Source organism: Phoca vitulina, unplaced genomic scaffold (assembly GCF_004348235.1).
Source record: "Phoca vitulina isolate PV1807 unplaced genomic scaffold, GSC_HSeal_1.0 scaffold19, whole genome shotgun sequence".
NCBI lineage: Eukaryota > Metazoa > Chordata > Mammalia > Carnivora > Phocidae > Phoca > Phoca vitulina.
Genome location: NW_022589722.1, coordinates 22,405,136 through 22,426,552, shown reverse-complemented (window position 1 = coordinate 22,426,552; position 21,417 = coordinate 22,405,136). Strand labels below are relative to the sequence as shown.

The 21,417-nt window shown below is 51.7% G+C and overlaps 1 protein-coding gene across 1 annotated transcript; it reads right to left on the bottom strand.

The window, feature by feature from the left end:
* Positions 1-2,200: 2,200 nt before the first annotated feature.
* On the bottom strand, positions 2,201-20,568 carry ISX (intestine specific homeobox). The gene is given in 5 exon segments (XM_032416911.1): positions 2,201-2,440; positions 3,283-3,396; positions 5,075-5,226; positions 20,161-20,355; positions 20,358-20,568. Coding segments are annotated over 5 exon segments (912 nt in total).
* Positions 20,569-21,417: the final 849 nt, after the last annotated feature.

The following is a 21,417-nucleotide window of genomic DNA, read 5'->3' as shown; positions in this document are numbered from 1 at the left end:
CAGTCTCCATAATCGTGAGGGCCAACTCCTCATACTAAGGAAAAAAATATACATACAGTTTTGTTTCTTTGGAGAGCCCAGACTTACACAAGGAGCCCAGAGCAGAGCGGACCTGTGCCTTTTCATTCCACCTGGAAGGTGGGGCATCTGTGATCTTGTCTGTGACCCTCATGTCGCCAGGGCCTGAGAAATGGCTGCAAGAGGTCTAGGTGGAGAGTCCCCTGCCTGGCCTAGGGTTTCCATGACCCTGAGGGGTGGGGGGGCTATTGACTTTTCCTCCAGCTCCCAAGAGATGGCCTGGAAACTAGAGAGAAGGAGCAGGGGCATTCATAAGTTGAGGGGGTGCTGCAGCAGAGGATGTGGGGTGAACCCCAGCAGGGGATGGAACGAGGTGGTGCAGCACCAGGGCGGAGGGGTCACGGTCAGGCTGGCTGAGGTGCACCCAGTGGATGCCCTCGGGGGACTGAGAGAGACAGCTGGGAAGCAGATGTCCCCTCCCTGCAGCCACTGCGGTGGTGTTTGTAGGAGCACGGTCCCAGCCCCACCCTCTGTTAATCGGCTCTTTTGCTCTCCCAGCCCTTAGCCTTCTTTCATCTCGAGCTTGCTGGAGACTAGGTGCCTGTCGGTGATAACATGCATGGGCTCTGAGCGATATGGCACTTCTAAGTTTATAAAGCACATCCCGTTTGTGGGCTGTAGTCGGATTCGGGCATATTGCACGCCTGAGGGAAGAGCTGTGTGGGGCTGCCTCCAGTTTATAGGTGAGAAAGCGAGGCCCAGAGGGTTTGGGTGGCAAGCTTCTACAGCAAATCAGACGGAGGACAGGACTAAGACCCAAGCTTCCTGACTCCCCGTCCAACTCCTGGCTGCATCAGGGACTGGGCCGGATTGCAGAGGTTCTGGAATTTGGGGACAGTTACCCAAACTTCTGATTTGTGCACAGAGGTCAGTCCAGCCTGCCTAGTTAGGAGGAGCAGGTCCTGTCCTCCGCAGCAGGGTACCTCTCGGCAGTGCTCAGGCCGAAGGGAAGGTCAAGGGTGGCCTCCCTGGGAGTAGGGGTGGCGTATTCCAGGGCCCGGACCCAAAGTAGCCCCTTTCCTAGTGGGATCTGGGGACAACGCCATCGCTCCACAACGGGCTCGGACCTCACACTTCACTTGGTGAAGCACTTCCTCTCCCCTTCAGAGCCTCCTGGGTGCTCTTCGAAGCAGGCAGGTGGGGCTTACTACCTCCGTTTTACAGATGTGGAAACTGAGGCTCAGACCAGGCCTGTGATTTGCCCAAGGTCTCACTGCAAGGAAACGGCAGAGTCCTTAGGCTCTTCACAACGGAGGGAGGCTGGCCTTCCAGCTGGTCCCTTGCACTAGTCCTGGGAAATAAACTCTGAAAAGAGCTTCCTGTCATATTCTTTATTCAGACCGGAAATGCAGCATCCCTCCCCAGTCCAGCAGGATAACCAAAGTCACTGCATTCTGTCTTAAATTAAAAAAAACTTTCCCTATATTTCTCTCCCAGTTTGTACATTCACATCAAAGCCATACAGAATTTGTTAGGCATGGACCAATGGCAAGGTCACTGGGCCAACAGCAAGGTCATTGAGCACACGTTCTGCTTGCAGGGGAAGCTCAGCATGACCCCTTGGGCCAAAGGACTGGAGCTCCTGGGGGCAGAGCCTTGGTTGTTTGTGTCCAGATCCAGTTCCATTTATAGAGTACTCAGTAGGTGCTCAATAAATGTGTCATGCATGAATGTACAGGCAACCCCTCGTTGGCCTCCTCTCTGCCTGTGTTCTCATCATGGTTCACCTCACCAAAGGAAGAGCCAGAAGGGCCCTCGGAAGTCACCTTGTCCAACTGTCTGTGTTAGAGATGAGGTCCAGAGGGGGTGAGTAACCATCTGGAGGTCACACAGCGAGTTAGAGGAAGCAGGAGTGCCAGACGATGCCGTCTTTGGTCCAGAGCTCATCTGGGGATCTCACACAGCCTCTGTCTTCTGAGCCAGGAGGGCAACCTTGGGAGGAGCGAAGAGAGCTCCTGTATTCCTCGCTTTGCTGCTGAGTCCAATGCAAACTTCCCTCCGGGTGTGCTCAGGGTCATCTTTGGATGGTGAGGTGGATTCCTCCAGAAGCCTGGGCACCCTCCTGCCACTTGTCTTCACCTGGAGAGGGAAGCGGCGCTATTGCCGAGAGGTGATTCGATCCCTATGTTGAGGTGGCACAGGGGCTGCCCCATTTGGGGTTTGCAGGTGGGAGGAAGCACAGAGCAGGGACGCAGGTCGGCTGGATGAGAGGGCCTACGAGAGGCTGTGTCTCCCACAGGTGGCATGGCAGGAGGGTGACCCGGCCAGGGCACCAGGCAGAGGCCGGCTGGCTGGGAGCTGGTGGATAGCATCCGGTGGGGAGAGCCAGCCGGGGCGGAGCAAAGGGTTGCAGCCTGGAGCCCTGTCACAGGGGGAAAATCAAGAGAGAGAAGTGAGTCCTAGGCTTCACCCGGGGCTGTCCCGCGGCTTCCCAACCTTTCCCCCAGGACTTGGACAGCTCAGGGTGGGTAGGGGACCACGTTGGGGAGAAACGTGTGCCCTGGGGTAAACCTGGTCCTAATCCTGGCATTTATAGGACTTGCTTGATATGAAAAAGTCACTTTGCTTCTCAGTGCCCAGTTTCTGCATTAGCAAAACGTGGATAAATAAAGACATCCTACCTCAAGTGTCACTGCGGGCATGCGGGAACCTCTGACCGCAGGACTGTCTGCGCTGTGTACGGTTGACGCACCATCCGATATGCATGGACCCCACGGATGGCCCATGCTCACGCCAAACCTTTTCATGTCTCAGTGATTTCACCCTCATCGAACTACTACTCTCCTCGGAGGGGCCAAGTGACTCTTCCGGGCCACACTGCTGCTAAGCGCAGAGCTGAGATTCCAACCTGGGGAGTCTGACTCCAGAGCCTACCTGCTCAACCTCCGGGCACCTGCCCCTACTCCCTGCCTGCCTGGTCCTTAGACTGTGAAGTTCTGCCCAATAATACAAGCCCGTCTCTGGAGGAAGGAGAAGCAGAGTGATTGTCACTCAGGGAATGAGGATGTGGGGACAGAGAGGGGCAGCGGCTTGTCCCAGGTCCCACAGACATCCAGCGCACTCTTGGCCATGCTCTTTCTGGAAGAGTCTCCCTTGTACTCTTTACTGTATGCAGAGCCCCCAGGGTTCCTTGCTTCTGGTTCTGGGTGGGATGTTTGCTGAGAGGGCCCCCCCCAACTCTCCCTTGGTGCCTCAGCCACTCACGGCCACGTCCGGGTTCGTGGCCAGGGCCAAGCGGGCCTCACTCAGCTGCTGCGGAGCCCCTGGGCTGCCGGTCTTCTGCTTCCGCCACTTGGCGCGCTGGTTCTGGAACCAGATCTGGGGTGGGCGAGAGAGAGAGAATGGAGATCAGCTGCAGGGCTTCTCTCTATCCAGTACGTTCCCCAAAAAGCGTGATCCTGATGCTTTCCCAGGGACTGGCACTTTACAGTTTAGAAAGCTCCACGGCATCAGGATTTCCTTGGCTCTGGAGGTCTGCCCTCTGAGAGGGGACCGGGGATCAGAACCTTCAGTGCCTGGGGTGCCTGGGGCGCCAGGGGCTCATGCCCGAGTGCAGCAGCTGGATGCCGTATAAGCAGGAGCAGTGGGGTCCATGGGGAACAGAGCCTGAGGGCACAGCATCTCAGCTTCAGCCAGCAAGCATCCTATAGATATGCGAGCCTGGCATTACAGGCCCATCCAATATCTAAGGCGGAAATCTCGATTTTTATGTGAACGCTTTGATATTGAAAACGCTGTGCAGATCAAATAAAACTCATCTGTGGGCTGTTTCCTCCTGGCAGGCCACCGGCTCGCAGCCCCCTGTGGGCCCCTGGGCATCTATAGGTTGAATGTTGGCAGCTCCCTGTCTTCACGAGTGCCCTGGCTGTCCCTGACACGTGGGTGTTTGTTCTTGGCCATTCTGCCGAGGCAGCTTTATGGCGGACGCAGGTGCTGTCACGTAGCTCCTGACTGATTCTAAATGGGAAGGGGAAGGGAGAAGGCTAACACAGCGGTGGTCCTTAGCCAGAAGAAAAGTAGGCTGGGATAAAATTAAGAGTAAAATGTTGACCTGGGCCCTGGCTCAGATTTTTGAATTTGGAATGAGTCCATCATATTTGATGGAAAAAGAAAAAGAGTGACGTAGAGAAGTGTTTTAGAGCCAGCCAACAGTGCCACGATTGGATTTGGATTTGCTAGAGTGGTACTTGCAAAACTGGGGGTGTGCAAAGAGGTGGGACATGCCCTTGGTGATTGACAAGGGCTACTGTATCTCTAACCACAGAAGAAGCCACGGACACCCCAAGGGGAAGAAATGACAGATTCTGGATTAGGTAGATCTCCGACCCTGGATGGCCCTTTCCCCATCTCTGTGTTGTCTTCAAAGTGACACCCATGGAGTCTGGATCAGGGCTTGGCAAACTAAGGCCTGCAGGATAAATCTGGCCTTCCTCCCAGTTTTTGTATGGCCCATGAGCTAAGCATGGCTTTCGCATTTTTAAACGGTTGGGAAGAAAGATAGAAAGGAGAAGACTATTTGTGGCACATGTAAATTATACCAAATTCAAATTGTAGAGCTCATCGATAACGTTTTAGACAGTGACTGTATGGTCTCACAAAGCCCAGCATAATTACCATCCGGCCTTTTACAGAAAAGGGCCACTGGTCTTTGATGACCACTGGTCTAGATTGTCAAGATCTATTTTGTGAATGGGGCTGCGTGGTGGGCCATTTTCTGGAACTACAGCCAGGTGGAGAGGGAAGGCAGGAAGCAGATATCAATGGCCATCACTGATGCCACCTTGCTCCATTTCCACCTCCTAAAGAGAGAAACCATCTTGTAGCCATGGTGACCTCATTTCCTGGAAATAATATTTGGCAAATGTGACTGCATTCAAGGGATAAAGGCAATGGGAAATCTCAGATGGGGCAGCCCTGGAGCGTTCATGATCCACAGGGTCTCATCCATGTCCCCCAAAGCATTGAGGTCAGGGGCTGAGGGTGGGGACAGCTGTACCTGCACCCGAGCTTCTGGGAGGTTGATCCTGGCTGCCAGCTTGTTGCGGATGTGGATGTCTGGGTAGTGGGTGAAGTGGAAGATCTTCTCTAGCTCATGCAGCTGCTCGCTAGTGAAGGTGGTTCGGACCCTCCGCTTGCTCTTTCTTTCCTCTGGATGGAAGAGGGTTCAAGTTGGGTTAGTGATCTTGCTGTTGGCACCCTGGTGAGGCTTTTGTGTTACTTGGTTTCACTCTTTCAACCCCTGCTGCCCACTACAGAGTCTTGCTACTGGCTCCTCAGCTTGGAGTTTTGCAATATTTTGCAATAGAAACTCTGCCCGTAGGTTGGCCCCTCTGATCCATCCTGAACAGTGGGGGTCAAGGTAACTTTCTAGAAACCCTTGTGACTGTCATTTTTGCTGCTCAGATGCCTTCAATGACTCGCCCTTGTCTACAACAGGGCATGGCAAACTATAGCCTGAGGATCAAATCTGGCCCACTGTTTGTTTTTGTAAATAAAGTTTTATTGGAACACAGCCCTCCCATTGGTTTATGTATTGTCTATGGCTGCTTTTGCAAGCAGCTTTGAGTAGTTGCAACAGATACCATATGGCCTGCAAAACCTAAAATAATTACCATCTGGCCCTTTACAGGAAAATCTTGCCAGCCTTAGTCTACAAAGTAAAGACTGAACTCCACAGTAGTCAGTGCCTTACAACCTGTTTCCAGTCTAACTGTCCAACCTCGTGTCCACTCAGGGCTGGCTACATCAGCTCTGGGGCCTAATGTAAAATGAAAATGTGGTGCTCTTCTCCAAAAAAGCAGGAAAAAAGCTATTTATTTTCCTCTGCATTCTCTCTCTTGACCTGTCAGTGTGGTTTTGTTGTTGTTGTTGTTTGCTTAGGTTTTTAAATTTGCTGTGTAAGTTCATGCTCCCTTGAATACACAGGGATACTAATAGGGTAAGTGTGGACCCTTACAGGGACCCAGGGCCCACCTGTTGACTTGGCACCAGGGTCACATATACCTTGACCTTCCTCCCATCCATATCCTGACACCCCTCCCATCCCTAGAATCACACGGGATGGAGGAGGCAGTGGTTACTGGGTAGGGATGGGGAAACAAGTGGCCTAGAGCCCATCCCAGGGAAGCAAGGAGGTGGTAAGAGGGGCATTGAGCATTGAGTCAAGGCTTCAGGGCTTTAGTGCTTGCTTCCTGGTCCCACTGAACTTCACTTACAAAGCACAGATTCACACGTGAAATTATTAAGAATTTTAAGATGACCGTAAGCATTAACCCCAAGTGCCAGGCTTCCGTCTGTATGCACTACTGTGGGCAACTACACAGGTCCCACCTGTGCCTGTGAAGCCAGGTCTGCGCATGTGTGTGTATGATGGGGAATCAGCTATTCTACTGGGACATGTGAACTTTGAGACACCTATTGGGTATTCAAAACAACTCTCGAATAGGTGGCTGAATATATGTTTGGAGCTTAAAGTGGGTCTCAGGACTGTGGTTCAAATTTGGGAAGGGTATGGCTTTGGTAGTCTGGGCATAGCTGAGATCACTCAGGCATGAAATGCATGTGGAGAAGAGTGGGAGGTCTAGGGGTAAGCCTGGGCCCCTCCACTGAGTAGAGGATCAGCAGTCCATGAGGGAACCAAGAGAAACCAGCGAGGGACACCATGCTGGGCAGGTCCCCAAGATAGGAAGAAAAGGAGGACACCCGGTGAAGAAACTGTCTCAAGAAAGAGGTTCAGCTGTGTCCATGCTGGGGATAGATTAGTTCTAACAGGGACAGAGAATGGTCATAGCGGTTCCATGGAACAGGCAATGAGGGCTCGGTGGGCAGTGGAAGGGGGCCAAAGGAGAGGCAGCGGCTGCAGACAAGTCCACAAAGGTGTGCTGGGCATGTGGAGGAAGAACGGCAGTTGCTAACTGGAGAGAGAGTGTATGGTCCTGGGATTAAAACAGAAAGGACATGATAACATCATGAAAAGCCCCCAGTAAATGTTCTCCAGCAAATCTCTATGTCACTCTGTTCTCTGGGGAACCTGACCTGAGCCAGAGGAAGCTCAGACACTAGCAGTACCCAAGCAAACACTTGAGGAAGAGAACTTTAGAAAGGAGTGAGAATAGAATTAAAAACAAGAGAGGGTGAAGAGGAAGAAAAGTCAGAAAATATCAGTGTGTTTATTGAACACCTATTATGTGCCGGGAGTGGTGCTGTACCTTGACTTTGGCCTGCATGCATGCACGTATGTATATTTAGCTTGTCTTGTTCTGAGATGAATTTGAGGCATGTGGTCCTGAATTTGGCATTTAGGAGGACATTGAGGACCACAGAAAGACTACTTGGGTAGAATTATGATGGCAGAAGCCAAGGAAAGAGGACCCCAGACGTATATTTGTCAGAATCTTTATGAAGTATCAGATGCCACATTGGGTCTGTTTCGCAAACACACCCAATGTGGCATCTGATACTTCGTAAAGATTCTGACAAATATACATTAAATTAAAGTGGATGGAGGCATGAATGGTTGGGGAGAAGTGGCAACAATAAAAGGAGAAGAATTCAAGTCTTGAGAAGGTGCTAGAAGGGGAGGGGAAAGCTGGGGAGATGTTTCAGAGAGTAGCCTGGACCGCGTCTGAAGACCAAGGGGGAGAGAGGGCTCTGGTTGGGGCAGCTACAGGACAGACTGGTCATAGACAGTCACTACACAGGTGAGGGTATCGTGTGAGTTTCAGGGCAGGTAAGCCAGAAGTCAGGTCTCCAGCAGAGATTGAGAGAGGTGGAGGGGTTAGGGCAGGAAGGATGAAGAAGGCTTTGGGACAGCTGCTCTGGAGAAGGGCCAGGGAAGCAAGAAGAGTAAAGAAGATCTTCCACTTGCAGCCTCCCCTGTACCTCCTGATAGGGACAAGGGTCACAGACGGTGGAGGAAGGATGGAATCACATGGTGCGGGTTTGTTTTCCTGACCATGCACTTCTGAGGACAGGGCTGCAATACTAGTTTTACTTGGAACAAAGTCCATGTGATGTAATTTTAGGAATTGTAGGAAAGGTACAAACCCCCTCCCCAAATCCCTTTCACTTTTGAGGACCAATGTCAGATGTTACGGGTCAGATGGGATGACAAGAAAAGAGGGTGGGGATCTGAAATCCTGCTGAGGTCTCCTTTCTCCCACCTCGCTCACTTTCTTATTCCTTCCAAATAAGAGGTAAAACCACTGCAGGCTATGAATTGGAGTTGACACTGGGTGAAGAGTAGATTTCAGTTGTGATGGTTTAACAACCAAAGAGTGTGTGTGTGTGCATGCGTGCGTGTGTGGCGTGTGTATACGTACATGTATGTGCATGTGTGTTGTGTATGTGTTGTGTGTGCATGCATGTGTGTCTTGTGTGTGTGCATGTGTGCATGTGTGCGGTGTGTGTGTGTGCGTTGTGTGCACGCTTGTTATCCATCCTGTTATCATTCGCTAGAAGGAAACCCACTGAACTGGACGTCAGGAGACCTGAGCTTTTCCTGAACTTTACAACTTGGGCCACATTTCATTTACCTTCTGGGCCTCAGTCTCCCCATCTGTGGAATGGGGGAGGAGAGCAAGCCAAATACACCCTGACATCCTGTAATTCTCTTTCTCTTCAGGTGGAGGCTGAATGGCTTGAAACACCTTGCCTTGGGCCTGCCTGGGGAACCAGTTTGCTTGGTGGCGGGTGAGGGCCAGAGAGGAGAGATTTCTGCTGAAGCTACTCCTCATCTCTGGGATTAACCAGGCCCAGTTGCCTCAGTGACAGAAATGGCATTTCATAGTCTGCCTTTGGTCTCACCCCTCCCTACTACCCCTCAAGCTTGTTAATCTTTCTTTTCCCTCAAAAGACTTTGACTCATTTCACTGACTTGGGAGATTCTTGGGGGTCACAGACTGTGAGGTCTCAAACATTATCATCCGCTAGAGCAAGCTCTTGGACTGTGAACCACCTGATCGGACCTGATCTCTCTCTTTTCCTATCCCTTTTCCCTCCCCTAGTCTACCTTCTTTTTAAAAATTTTAAGAAGAGGTATTTATTCTGTGTTTAGGGCTAGCAGTGTGTTTAGGGGTAGAACTGAAGTCAATCAGAATTGATGCAGAGAGAGATGGCAATGTCAACCCATTGCTGAGTCTTACTGAATATGTCCTCTGTGCCCAGCATCTCGTAGGCACCGGGGGCCTGTCTGCAGGAGTACAAAAATGAACGAGCCGTGCCGACAGTATTGCATTCATTCATTCACTCACAAGGCCAGCATTTTAGGTGATAGTAATACTGTGCAGCTCTATAGGACATTGCAAAAAAAATTCACAGGATGGAAGATTCCAGGTTGGCTGGGCAAATTGCGGCGTCCAAGACAGTATGGAGTTAGGATTCTTCTGGGAGTACAGAGCTATGGAATGGGGGATCCTGGACAGAGAATGTAGGGTGCAGACCAGAACTTGGGAAAGCAAGCATCACAGAGAACAGAGGATTAGGAACAGAATGTAGATGATGACAAAAAGAAGCCACCTCTTCCATTCTCTCCAGAAGGAAACTTAGGCAAACAAGGTTCATGACTAAGAATAGACTCCTTAATAGAATAATTTTTTCAATGCTTCCATTTGTGTAACTAAAGGAGCAACTGTTAAGATATATGTGGCTTTTCCTATTTCTGGCAGGACTGGAGGGCATAATTTGGAGGTGGGGTGAAGAAGGAAAGGATCTACTTCTTTTCTGCATAATCTCTGACTTTGTGGAGAGTGGGCTGCCTGCAAATTACTGGTCAGTTAGAAAAATACGTTTTCATATTAGTTCTGAACTACACATTCTCAGGATAGATGTTCGTCTTTGAGAGATGATGATAATGGTGATGATGATGATATGATGGTGGTGATGGTGATGATGATGATGATGGTGATGGTGATGATGATGATAGTGGTGATGGTGATGGTGATGATGATGATGATAGTAATGATGATGATGGTGGTGATGGTGATAATGATGATGATAGTGATGATGATGATGGTGGTGATGGTGATGATGATGGTGATGAATGTGTGTGTGTGTGTGTGTGCATGTGTGTGTGTCCAATGGCTGTAGTGACTTCTCCAGGGAATAAACAGACATGTCCCAAATCCACACTGGTGGAGAGATGGAGGCTGAGCCCAAATCCACCAGCCTGCAGGACTCAGAGTGCCAAAGCTTCTCCCCCAAGACTGACCATGGGTTCTTGGGGGTGCAGATAGTCAATACTGATTGTCCCCCAGCCCTTTTTGGGATGTTATTCTAGACTGAATGGCCTCAAATTGGAGGACTATAAAAAGGAGTGGTAGGGATGGAGGGGTCCCAGAGCTGAGATCACTCCCACTGAGTGAGGCTCCCTGAAACTTGACTCATGAGACTAGACCAGAAAAGCAGTTTGGGGAGAGTCAGATAGACTTGGACCTGGCTTCAGGGAAACAAGGTTTGGATCAGAGGCAAGATGTTGTTAAAAGTTTAGCTCCTTAGATCTGCAGTATTCAATACTGTAGCTACCATCTCCATGTAGCTATTTAAATAAAATAAAATAAAAGTTCAGTTTCTTAGTCATACTAGCCATAGCACAATACCCACATGTGGCTAGTGGCTGCCATATTGGCCAGCGTAGGTACAGAACATTTCCATCCTCAGAGAAAGTTCTAGTGGATAGTGCTACTTTAGAGGTTTTTCCCACTGGGTTCATGAAAAAGTCATACTCTGGGTCTAACTTTAAGCTTCCCCCTGTGTTGTTGCAATTTCCTATAACTTCCACATATTTCTGGGAAAAAGTGAACCCATTAACTATTGAGCCGATTCTGATGGCATTGGGGAAATGGGAAGTTTAGGGTAAATAAGAAGAAGGGTGAACTGGCCCAGGCCCACCCCTCTGTTGGTGCCTGGGGAGGAGGAGGATGTCCAGAAGAGGGGATGCGCCCAAGAGCTCTGAGTACTGACTCAGAGCAGTGAACCAGAAGGAAACTCATTCAACAAGAAGCTGGAAATAGGAGCTCAATGTGGGAGTGCCCCATGCACTGGATAAGGTTCCTGATCACCAGGAAGGGCTGGGATGTCCTGGATGCCCCAGAGGGGAGGATGATGGGGGTGCTGGGTCCCCTTTTCCCAGCTCTGGAAGGAGCACTGGATTGGGAGTGAGAAAATCCTTGAGCCCCACCCTGTCCAGGCCCAGCACCTCCTAACCAGGTTCTTGGCAGAGAAGCCAAGGAGCCTGTGGCCACAGTGCAGCCCACCCACTGCAGTGGGCCGAGGGTACCAGGGAAGGGCAGGAGGTGGGTGGGGAGAAGGGCGGAGGAAGGTGGCAAGGACTGCCACCCCTTTCAAGTTGCTCCTCTCCCTGTTATTAATTGTGTGAGCTGTGAATCACACTTCAGTGGGTCTTCAAAGACGAGTCAGTGGAACTTAATTAAACCTGAGCCGTTTAGCACATCGATCATAAGAAATACACAATTTACACAGGTGATTAGGCCACCTAATTATAAACTGATGTTTCTCTGCGCTCGGCTCCCTCCCCTGATTGCTCCTTCTCCGTGGTCTGCTAATTGGCCCTGGCTGCTCAGCTAAAGGCCCCGGGGGCCTTTGCTCCTAGAGGAAGTCTCTGGAAATGGGACTTGTTCTTGTCTTTCTAAGGCAGTGGATTAAGCATGGAGGGGATCCATGGCACCCTTTGGAGTCTTCCTGCAGTCTGGGGACACTGCTTGGACATGATGTGTGGGGTACAGGACAGGAGCCTGCCAGGGCAGACATGGGTGTGGGCTTTTCTCGCTAGCCTGGTCATGGTGGACTTCTTACAGTTCCCTGGTGCCCACAGAGTACAAGGCAAACTCCTTGGCATGGCATTCAAGGCTCTTCAAGTCCTCCCTTTCCAGAATCATCTGCTTTCTCCCCAGTCCCCATTTCTGCTGTTCTTTTAGTCCCACCTGATCATTTCTAGATTCCACAAATTGGTCATGCCCTTTTATTCTCTAGGTGCTTGGTCTTGCTGTTCCCTCTGCCTGGAATACCTATCTTCTTTCTTTGTCTGGTGAACTCCTACTCATCTGTCAAAACTCAGATCAATCAAATGCTTCCTTCTCTCCAAGGTCTGTTGTGAATCTCTGTAGAAACACAACAATTTTTTTTTTAATAAATTTAAGTAAAGAGCATTTTTGGCTTGCACCCTCAGCCTCTGCATTTGTAAAAACAAAAATCTCTCTTAGTTTTTCTCTTTGTGTTTACATATTTTTCTATTAAAATGTTAATGGTGGTTAATACTAGATGATGAGATGGTAGAGTTACAGCTACATTTTTTTACCTTCTTTTTGTTTATCTGTGTTTCCTATTTTTCTATAATATAAAAGGATTATTTGTGTGAATAAACAACAGCAAAGAGAATACAGCCAGGGTGGGAAGAGATGAAAAGAAAGAAACCACTGAGGGCAACAATTGTCCAGAAGACCACTGAGAAGCCCCTGGCAGAGGATGTGCTGACCCCCAGGGAGGACCAGTGAGCACTCTCTCGGCAGAGTCAGGATTGTTATTTCCCACAGGCATGGCTTCATTTGCATGTTTTTATGTATGGATCTCAGCCAATGTGCACACACACACACATACACTCACTCCCCCGCACTTTTGGTTTGTATATCTTTTTTCTTTTTTTAACAGCAGGTGTACCCTTTATTTAAAGGGAATTGTGTGGGGAGCCCCACAAAACAGATAGTGGCAGAGCTCCTTTGCTGATGTATGTGGGGGGCCCCGGAGTGCAGCTTGTTCAGCATCCCTTCGTCCACGGCAGCTCTGGCCTTACATCTCTGGAAGCCCGCCTTTCCCCCAAACATAGGTTTTAAAGATGCTGATGTGCGTAAATAAAGTCCAAAGTTCCTGGCTTGGCACACTTGACCTTCAGTCTCCTTATCTCCCTCTTCTCCTCTGCCATTGCTCTGGGATTTTTAGATGCCAGCCACGCTGGATTTGTTTCTCAAAAGGAATACTCCTTTGTCTCCCTCAGGGCCCCTGCACTTGCTTCCCTCTGCCCTGCGTGTCCTCTCCCTTTCTCTGCCGGACTCCGTCTCAGAGGTCACCTCCTCTCTGAAGCCTTCCTGGAAGCCTTCCTGGAAGGCTTCACTATTCCCTCCGTGTTCTCGGAGCACTTGGTCAGGTTCATACGCTGTATCTGTGTCATGACAACGTGATTCTCGTGACAGCATGTGTAGGTCTGGTGAGACTCACACATGGGGAAGGGGGCGGGCACAGAGGACCAGGACAGGGTGGCAAGGGGCCGATTTCACGGGCTTTCAGAGGGCGTGCATGTGTTCTCCCCTCCTGCCCCCATTCCTCTCCAATCTGTACTTGTAGCAATGCAGGGGAACAGTCAGACCTCACAGGCTGTGGAGCCGGAGCATGTTTCATGCTGGAAGACAGGAAGTGTCAGAGAACGAGTCCCTAGGCAGTGGGGGGGAATCCATATTTAGTTGCGTCCTGCCAAGCACGGAGGAGAAAGTTAACTGTTCTCTTCGTGGCCAACCCAAGTGTAGGGTGCTCAGATTAGAGGTATGCAGGGTGCTCAGATTAGAGGTATGCAAAGCTCTGGGGCCCTGTAAACAGCGGGGAGAGCTGTTTCTGGCTGAAAATGGGTTACCAACTGCTACCTTCCGAGGAGCATCTGGGGAAGCAAACCTCTTTGGGAACACACCATTGATTAAACAACAGCAACAGACAAACAAAAAAATCACTTAGAGAGTTCCAGATCTGGAGACTGAAGATGACCTATGAAGAGTTATAAGGGCCCTGAAATGAGAAACCATCATCCCAGCATGGAACAGTGTGAGAGAAGAGGATTAGCAAGAAGAAGACTGCCCAAACACACTCCTTTCCCTCAGCCACCTGCTCTGGCCTCGGCTGACTGGTCTGGGGGTGGGCATCTCACTCAGGCTTGGCCAATGGGTCCCTCCTCTGGGACTTTTGGACTTGGGACTTTAGAGAGCTTGAGGGAAGTTACGGAGGCTGATGCAACTCTCGGAGCGATTGGGTGTCATTTGGAAGGAGAAAAGTTGAGCTGATGCACAGAGAAGCAGCTGGACAGACCTGATGGTGTTGGTTCTGGCTCCCATCATGGCTGAAGCCTGCTTACGATCCTGCCCTTCCCGCGGCTCAGTCTGAGAAGCTACTTCTTAATGTTCCCTGAGGCAACACATTTCCTTTTCTATTTCAGCTAACCCAGGATGGTTTTTGTCAGTTGGAACCCGAGAGAGTTCTCATTCATATGGATCATTACACCTTTTCCAGCCTAAAACCCTATGATGGCTCTTCATTCCTTTTGGGGTACAAAGCAGAAATAAGAATCCCCACCATTTCCTCGATGGCCCTGCGTGGCTGGACTCCTTTCTAGCTCTCAGGCCTCATCTTGCTCCCTTGAACATCTCGTCCACCACCAAGTCCTTGCCCTGGGGGCTCCCTCTCCCTCCCTCTGGATCCACATTTCCCCCCACTCAGCCTTCAGACTGCAGCTCTACCATGACCTCCTCTGGAAGCCTTTGCTGGCAGACCAAACATCCCTTGGCATAGGCCCTCAGAACCAAGTCATCTTCTCCCTGGCACTTAGCACAGCTGTCCCTCTGCTTTCACTTATGATTATTGGATGGCTCTTCATCGCCCCTGCTAGACTAGAAGCTATGGGACAGCAGAGGCCAGGCTTGTGTTTTGTTCTCTACATCGTCCCACTCCCAACTAAGCACCTGTGGTGGCTTTAAGACAGGTTGCAAATTCTTGGGTGCTTTTCCCTAGGAGTTCTTTTCATCCGTAATGGGGCCCAACTCAAGTGACTCACAGAACAAATGGAACGCAAGGGGAAGGCTGCTAGCAACTTTCTTAGGCTGGGTCGTAAAAGGATGTAAAAGGACGTAAAAGGACGTAAAAAGGACGCCCTTTTACGACGCAGCTTCCACTCGGCTCGCTCTCCCTTGGATAGCTCGCCCTGAGAGAAGCTACTGCCATTTTGCGGGGACATTCTAGTGGCACGTGGAGAGCCCTGCATAGGGAGAAATTGAGGTCTCTTCCTCAGCCGACTGAGCTGCCACCAACTCACCAGCCATAGAGTGTCCACCTTGGAAGCAGATCCTTTATTCTGGCCCAGCCTTCAGGTGGCTGCAGCCCTACGTGAGGTCTTTACTTCAATCCCACGAGGGACCCTGAGCCAGAGCTCCTCAGTGAGGTCACTCGCAAATTCCCAATCCACAGACTCTGAGTGAGACAATTAATGTGTATTGTTATTTTAAGCCACTGAGTTTGGGGATAATTCCTTGTGCAGCAGTAGATATGCCTGCCAGTCAGTAGATTTTAGTCGCTCTTTGTCACTTGCCTGGATGAGGAATACAAGGGATAAATCAAATTTAAATGACAGCCGATGCTTTGTGTGTCCTGTCTGCTCTGATTTCTCCTGGCTCTGATGTTCCGCGGCCCTATCATTAGAATAATGTTGTCAGTGCCCTGCTTGTAACCCTCAGACCTCTCTGCTCCAGATCAACTTCCTACTGCCAGGATGTGTATTTCTGCGCTCAAAAGCCCAGATGATTCTGAGGGGTATAGTTGCTCCATTTCCCAAAGGATTTAAGCTTCAGTTTCCCACAGTGGTCACTGGCTTAATCACACATGCCTTCTTTGTGTGATTTCCCTACCTCCATGCTGTGTCCTTGCATGTCCCACATAAACCCCTTGTACTCCAATCCTTTCCTTCCGGTCTGCTTTTTGGGGGAGCCCCCAGGAAGACAATGCTTTTTTGCAAGCTGGGACCAAGACTTGTTCTTCCTTGTACTCCCACAGGCTTAAGATTCAGCCAGGTTCTCAATTCTAGAATCAGCCCCCAGGTGCCCTCTAGGAGTGTCTCCATGATCTCCTTAGGCTGAGGTTCTGGTGGCAGGGACTGAGAGAGGGGGCGGGGCAGAGAGAGACCAAAACCACACTTATCCTGGGGGACTCCAGGCTCTTAGCTCTCCTCCTTCTGCCCCACTCCTGCCTGCTTTGATGGGAGCCCCAGGATCTACCTGTCTGAGAGTCAGAGCTGCTCATCATAAGGCAATGAGACACCCATGGGTCTGGCTGCAGCCTGAGCCTGGATTCCCAATTCCCGGGACCAGGAGCAGAGCAGTGCCGCTGCCTTGGGTTCCAGATGGGGTGGTCGGGGAGGGAGGATGGGGAAGAGAGAGGAGAAAGAGGAAAACCAGGGGCTCATTCAGACTTCTGCCCTCCAGACCTGTAAGAATCAATTTCTGTTGTTTTAAGCCACTCCGTGTATGGTGGTGATTTGCTACAACTGGACCAAGAAAGGAAGGGGGTGGGGTGGGAGGGGAGCAGAAAGAAGAGGGAAAGGAGCTAGAAGAAAGGGAGAAGGAGCAGTGGCTTTTGAAGGGCAAAGGTATGGAGGCATTTAAAGGGAGGGAAAGATCAGAAGTCAGGCTACTCTGTGTGCCTGGAGGGGGAGCCGAGGCAGCAGGGCAGGTCTGTGAAGGACTTTGAATGTCACACTAAGGGGTTCAGGGTTGGTAAATTGCAGCCCGAGGCCAATCGACCCTCTGCTGGCTTTATAAATAAAGTTGTATTAGAACACAAACACACCCACTCAGTCACACATTGTTGAATTTCAGCTGTGAAGGCAGAGTCCAAGTGGCCCTTTGCAGAAAAACTTTGCTGACCATGGCAAAATCCAAGGATGCCACCCTGTCCCTGGTCAGCTCCACCATGGAAGCACTGCCCCAAGGGGATGTTGCCAGGACTCTCGAACTGCTGACCCCACCCCCGCTCCAGGGGGATGGTCACTGGGTCAGCTTTGTTCACCTCCCTAGTCCCCAGCCCCACCAGAGTAAGCACCCAATGGATGAGAACAGAGCTGAGCCCCCCACAGGCCAGAAACCCTGCCCTGGTTACCCACTGGGGTGGCCTCTTCCTCACCTTCCCCTCCCCCTTGCCCCAGGCATCACGATTTCCCTGCAAAGGGTCCTAGGTGGCACAGATGACCTCTCTCTTCCCCGGGTCTGGCTTCCTTGTGATTGGGCCTCCTGTGACTTTGGAGGGTCCTGGGCTTCAGGGTGGGGCTGCCTCTCTCAGGAGTGAGCGGACAGCTGGGCTCAGCATCCTTTCAAGTAGGGAGACCCTCTTGGATTTTTCCACTGGCTTGAGACATGAGAAGGTCCAAGCCTGAGATCATGAGGGTCGCTGCCGTGAGAAGTGGGGGAGGCACGGCACTGGCCCTGACCTGGGTGACCGAGCGGGCCCCACACGTGCACGTTTCAGCCGTGTAGCTCCGAACAAGCCATTTGCCTCCCTGGGCCTCAACCTCCTCCAAGTGTGTCCTTGGACCACCTACATCAGGGTCCTTTGGGAGAGTTTGCAAGGATGCAGATTCCTGGGCCCCACCCTAGACCCAGAGTCAGAGTCTGGGGTACTAAGCCTGCAGTGCTGCAGGTTTACCAGCTGTCCAGGTGATGGGGACAGAGAGAGCATGCTTGCCAGTCACCTTCTGTGAGCCCCTCTGCGAGGCCCTTTAAGTGTTAATGTTATTTCTCTGTTTTTATTACTGGGGCGGGGGGCCCTGGATGCACCTTTTCTGGTCCTGTTGCCTTGCATTCTCGGAGGGGCCCCGCATGTCGGAGGAAAGCAGGACAGAGAGGTGGAGAGGCATTAGCAATAGCAACAAGCACTGGGCGGGGTTGTGCCCCTGGGAAGGAGCGGGGAGGCAGATGCTGCTGAGGCCATTTGCCCTCTTGCCCACCGCTCTGGGCTACCCTGCTCCTGCCTGGCACAGACAGCCTCCACCCCTCTCTGCAGGGAGGAAGCCTCTGCCAGAAAATGACCATGAGTGACACCACCAAGGCTTTCCAGCCATCAGTTTTTCATGGAATCGGTCATAGCACGTTTGAGCTCGGAGGAACCTTAAGAATATTCTAGTCCTGCTCTTTCATGCTCCAGATGGGGAAGCGGAGGCCCGGAGAGGGGAGCAGCTTGCTCGAGATCCTCCTGTGAATTAGTAGTACCAGATGGGGGCTCAGAAGCCGGATTTCTGGAGTCCAGCTCCCTATCCTCCGCACCCAGCATCTCACAGACTCCAGCTCGTGGGCAATATCTGCCAGTTACTTTTGTAGTTTCTGACATGTTGGCATCCCATTTGTATTATTATTTGCTTAGCATTTTCCCAAATAGACTTTTTGTTTTACCTAAATAAATAAATCCATTTAAAAAAGAAACCCTCACATCATGACCATAAATGGATAACCGGTATCATGTGTCAGAAATAGAAGGTTAGCATAGGAATAATTACAGAACTCTTGACATAAATAAACTCAGTCTGTGTAGTCCTTAAACGCATTTTGGAAACCACCAGCGGAATCTTCATTAGCCTTTTGGAAATGCTTGATTACAGCGTAGTGGGAGATGTATAGATTTAAGCCGCATTCCAGAATGATCTCGAGTGGAGAGTTGCAGGCCACTGGGGTTCAATTCTAGTGTTAACTACTCACGTGGTTTCTGCAGGTGACTGCTCTTCTTGGGTCCATCATCTATAAGGTGGGGTTCACCACCATGGCATTTCCGTGGGAAACAGCCAGGGGAGTGCCTCGAGAGCCACGGGGCACTATGCATCCTGATCTGTGCTATTTCGGCCAACCCCTACTTGGGGGTCTGCTCTGGGTCCAACAGGATAGCTGACATGGAGCAGGCCAGCATCTTCAGGGGGAGGTGTAGAATGAGTGGCTCCCTTTTTGCCATCAGCCATTGTCAGGCTAGGGGAAGGGAAGCTGCTCTGGTAGGGGGATCGGACCTCTCTTCCCTCTCTCCTTTCTTCTCTCTCCCTCTCTCCCTCTTTCCCTCCCCCGCCTCTCTTTCTCTCTCATTAGGACAGAGAGGGCAGTCATGGATTTTATGTAGCTGCAGCAGGGGAGATTCAAGTTAGACTCCCAGAATTGTTTCTAATGCTCATTCAATTCACTGGAAGATATTAGTGAGCTTCCAGAAATGAAGCTGGGGACCATCTCCTATGATAGACTCAGCTGCAGGGGACGGGCAGCCCTCCAGGGTTTTCCCCTTGCCTGCACTGGAGCACAAGCCTGTCTTGGGAGACTGAACTTGGGGGAGGGAGCAGGGCTCGGTGATGGTAGGAGAGGGTATCGTGGGCTCCCTTGAGCTGCCTTTCCAGCCTTTCTTTGGATTCAAGGGGTTGAAAGAGGAGAGAACTGGGAACCCCACGAGTGAGATACTCCAGTCTCACCGACAACAAGGCCCCAGCAGACCCTTGTGACCTCCCTAGCTGCCTTCATCTTCCCTCACTCAACCAATTCCCTGAGGGTGAAGCGAAGGCCAGAGAGAAAGGGACCTTCCTGAGGTCAGGCGGCAGGCCAGGGCAGGCCGGGGAGTGACATGGAGGATTCCTGCCTACCAGCAGGTGCATGTGTCCACCTCGATGCCCTTCCTCAAACTGGTTCTCAAGGACAGCTCTGAGATCTGCCCTGTCATTGTTGTTCGGGGACATGCCCCGGGGTGCGCTGCTGGCCTGGGAGGGTGATCAGGGTGGGCAGATCCCAGGCAAAGCTTCAGCCATGGGAAGACGTGCAGGCTGGACTCTGCTTACGAAGAAGACCGGGTTGGACTAAGCAGGTGTTTGGGGGCAGTCAGAGCCCAGACCTGCTCTCAGGCTGTGTAACGTGGGGACATCATCCACCTCTTCTCTTTCAGAGCTGAGTTTCCTCCTCTGGCAAGTTATGATAATCATGCTTTTCTACTGACATGAAAGAGGAGACTCTAGGACAGCACCGACCGCAGCGGGAATGCCGTGTAAATAAACGGGCGCTGGCTTTGTCAGCTGTGGCCCACGTACAGGAACAGGCCTGCGTCCCTGCACCTGCCGCTGAGGGAACCTTGGGGTCTGCATCTGAAAAACCCCAGTCCTGGCCAGACAGGAAGGGACTGGACCAGCACCTGACCTCTCTTTGAATTTGGGGGCCTTCTGTTCTATTGAAATGGAGCAGCTTTTCCTCTGCCTGAGCCCAGCTGGCTCGTGGGGACCTGGGAATGGAAAAGAAATGACCAGAAGACACTTACCCTGGGGCTGGGCCTGTGGGGGCCTCTCTGGTCCAGAGCTTAGAGCTGCTGCTGGCCCGGTGTCCTGTCCACCTGCCTCTTCCTGCCTGACCTCATGGCTCCTCTCGGTGGGCCTCTTTAAGATCTCCTCGATGGAGAAGGACAGCCCCAGCTTCTTGGGGGCCCCCCAGCGCCCTGGGCTTTTCTTCTCCATACCCTGCAGAGGGCAGGGCTTGCCTTGGGGCACTCTGTGGGCGGCTGTGAGGAGAGGCAGAAGGGGACTTTGTGTGCGCCCAGGGCGATGCTGGTGGAGGGTGGCGTACTTCCTCCCCTGGAACTTCTGGAATCAAAAGGACAAGCAGAGGTGGAGCACGGGGAGCCTCGTGTCAGATTATCCAAGCACGATTCCGTCTCCACACGGACTTCCATGGGCTACTCTAACCCCCGGCCCCGGGTGGAGGAGGCAGCTCACATTGGGAGAGCTGGAATGGGCTGTAACCCAGGCCCGTGGGCTCAGAGCTCTTGCAGGCTTGATGTCACGGGGGCCACCATGGCCACTCTGGGTTCGGTTGTACTGCCAAAGTTCTTCTCCAGGGTGGTCGCTTTCAGAATCCGCAGGCTAGGTCAGGGTCCCTGACGTCACTGTCAGTGCGGACTAAGGTAAAGAGATGGAAGGAAGAGGAAAGTCCACCTTTGCCTTTTCTCTGCCTTGTGGCCCTTGCCTGCCGGCTCTGGCCAGCCTCTGGAAGGCTGGAGTGCCACCCTTGGGCCCCAGGGGGCCAACTCCGATCCGGGCCACCCGCAGCTTGAAAGGTGTTCCCAGAAGCCCTCTTGGACTTTGAGTTCTGCTGCCTCTGGACTCCAGAATAGGCTTTCTGGAGCACCTGGGCTCCCACTCTCCAGCAGGTGCAGGCTTAGGTAGGGGGTCTCTGGACCACCACAGGCTGGCTGTCCGTGACGGGGCTGGACTGAGTGCCGGTGTCTTTGGTCTTCCTTCCAGTCTCCCTGACCTCACTTCGCAAGCCTCTCCAGAAGCTCCTGGCCCAGGGTGACTCTCCCTTCCTTTTGGTGTCCTTTCTGCTTCTTCCTGGCTGGCATGCCCCTTACCTGTCCCCCGAGATAGCACCGAGGGGACCCTTTCAGTCTGTCCCGTAAACTGTTGGCTGGGAGCTGACAAGGCATCCACCTGTCCTTATGGGGAATTCTGCTCCCAATTACTGTGTAATCAGGGAGGAGGGGGCAGTAAAACAGCTGATAAGAGAAGAAAGCCTCCACCCT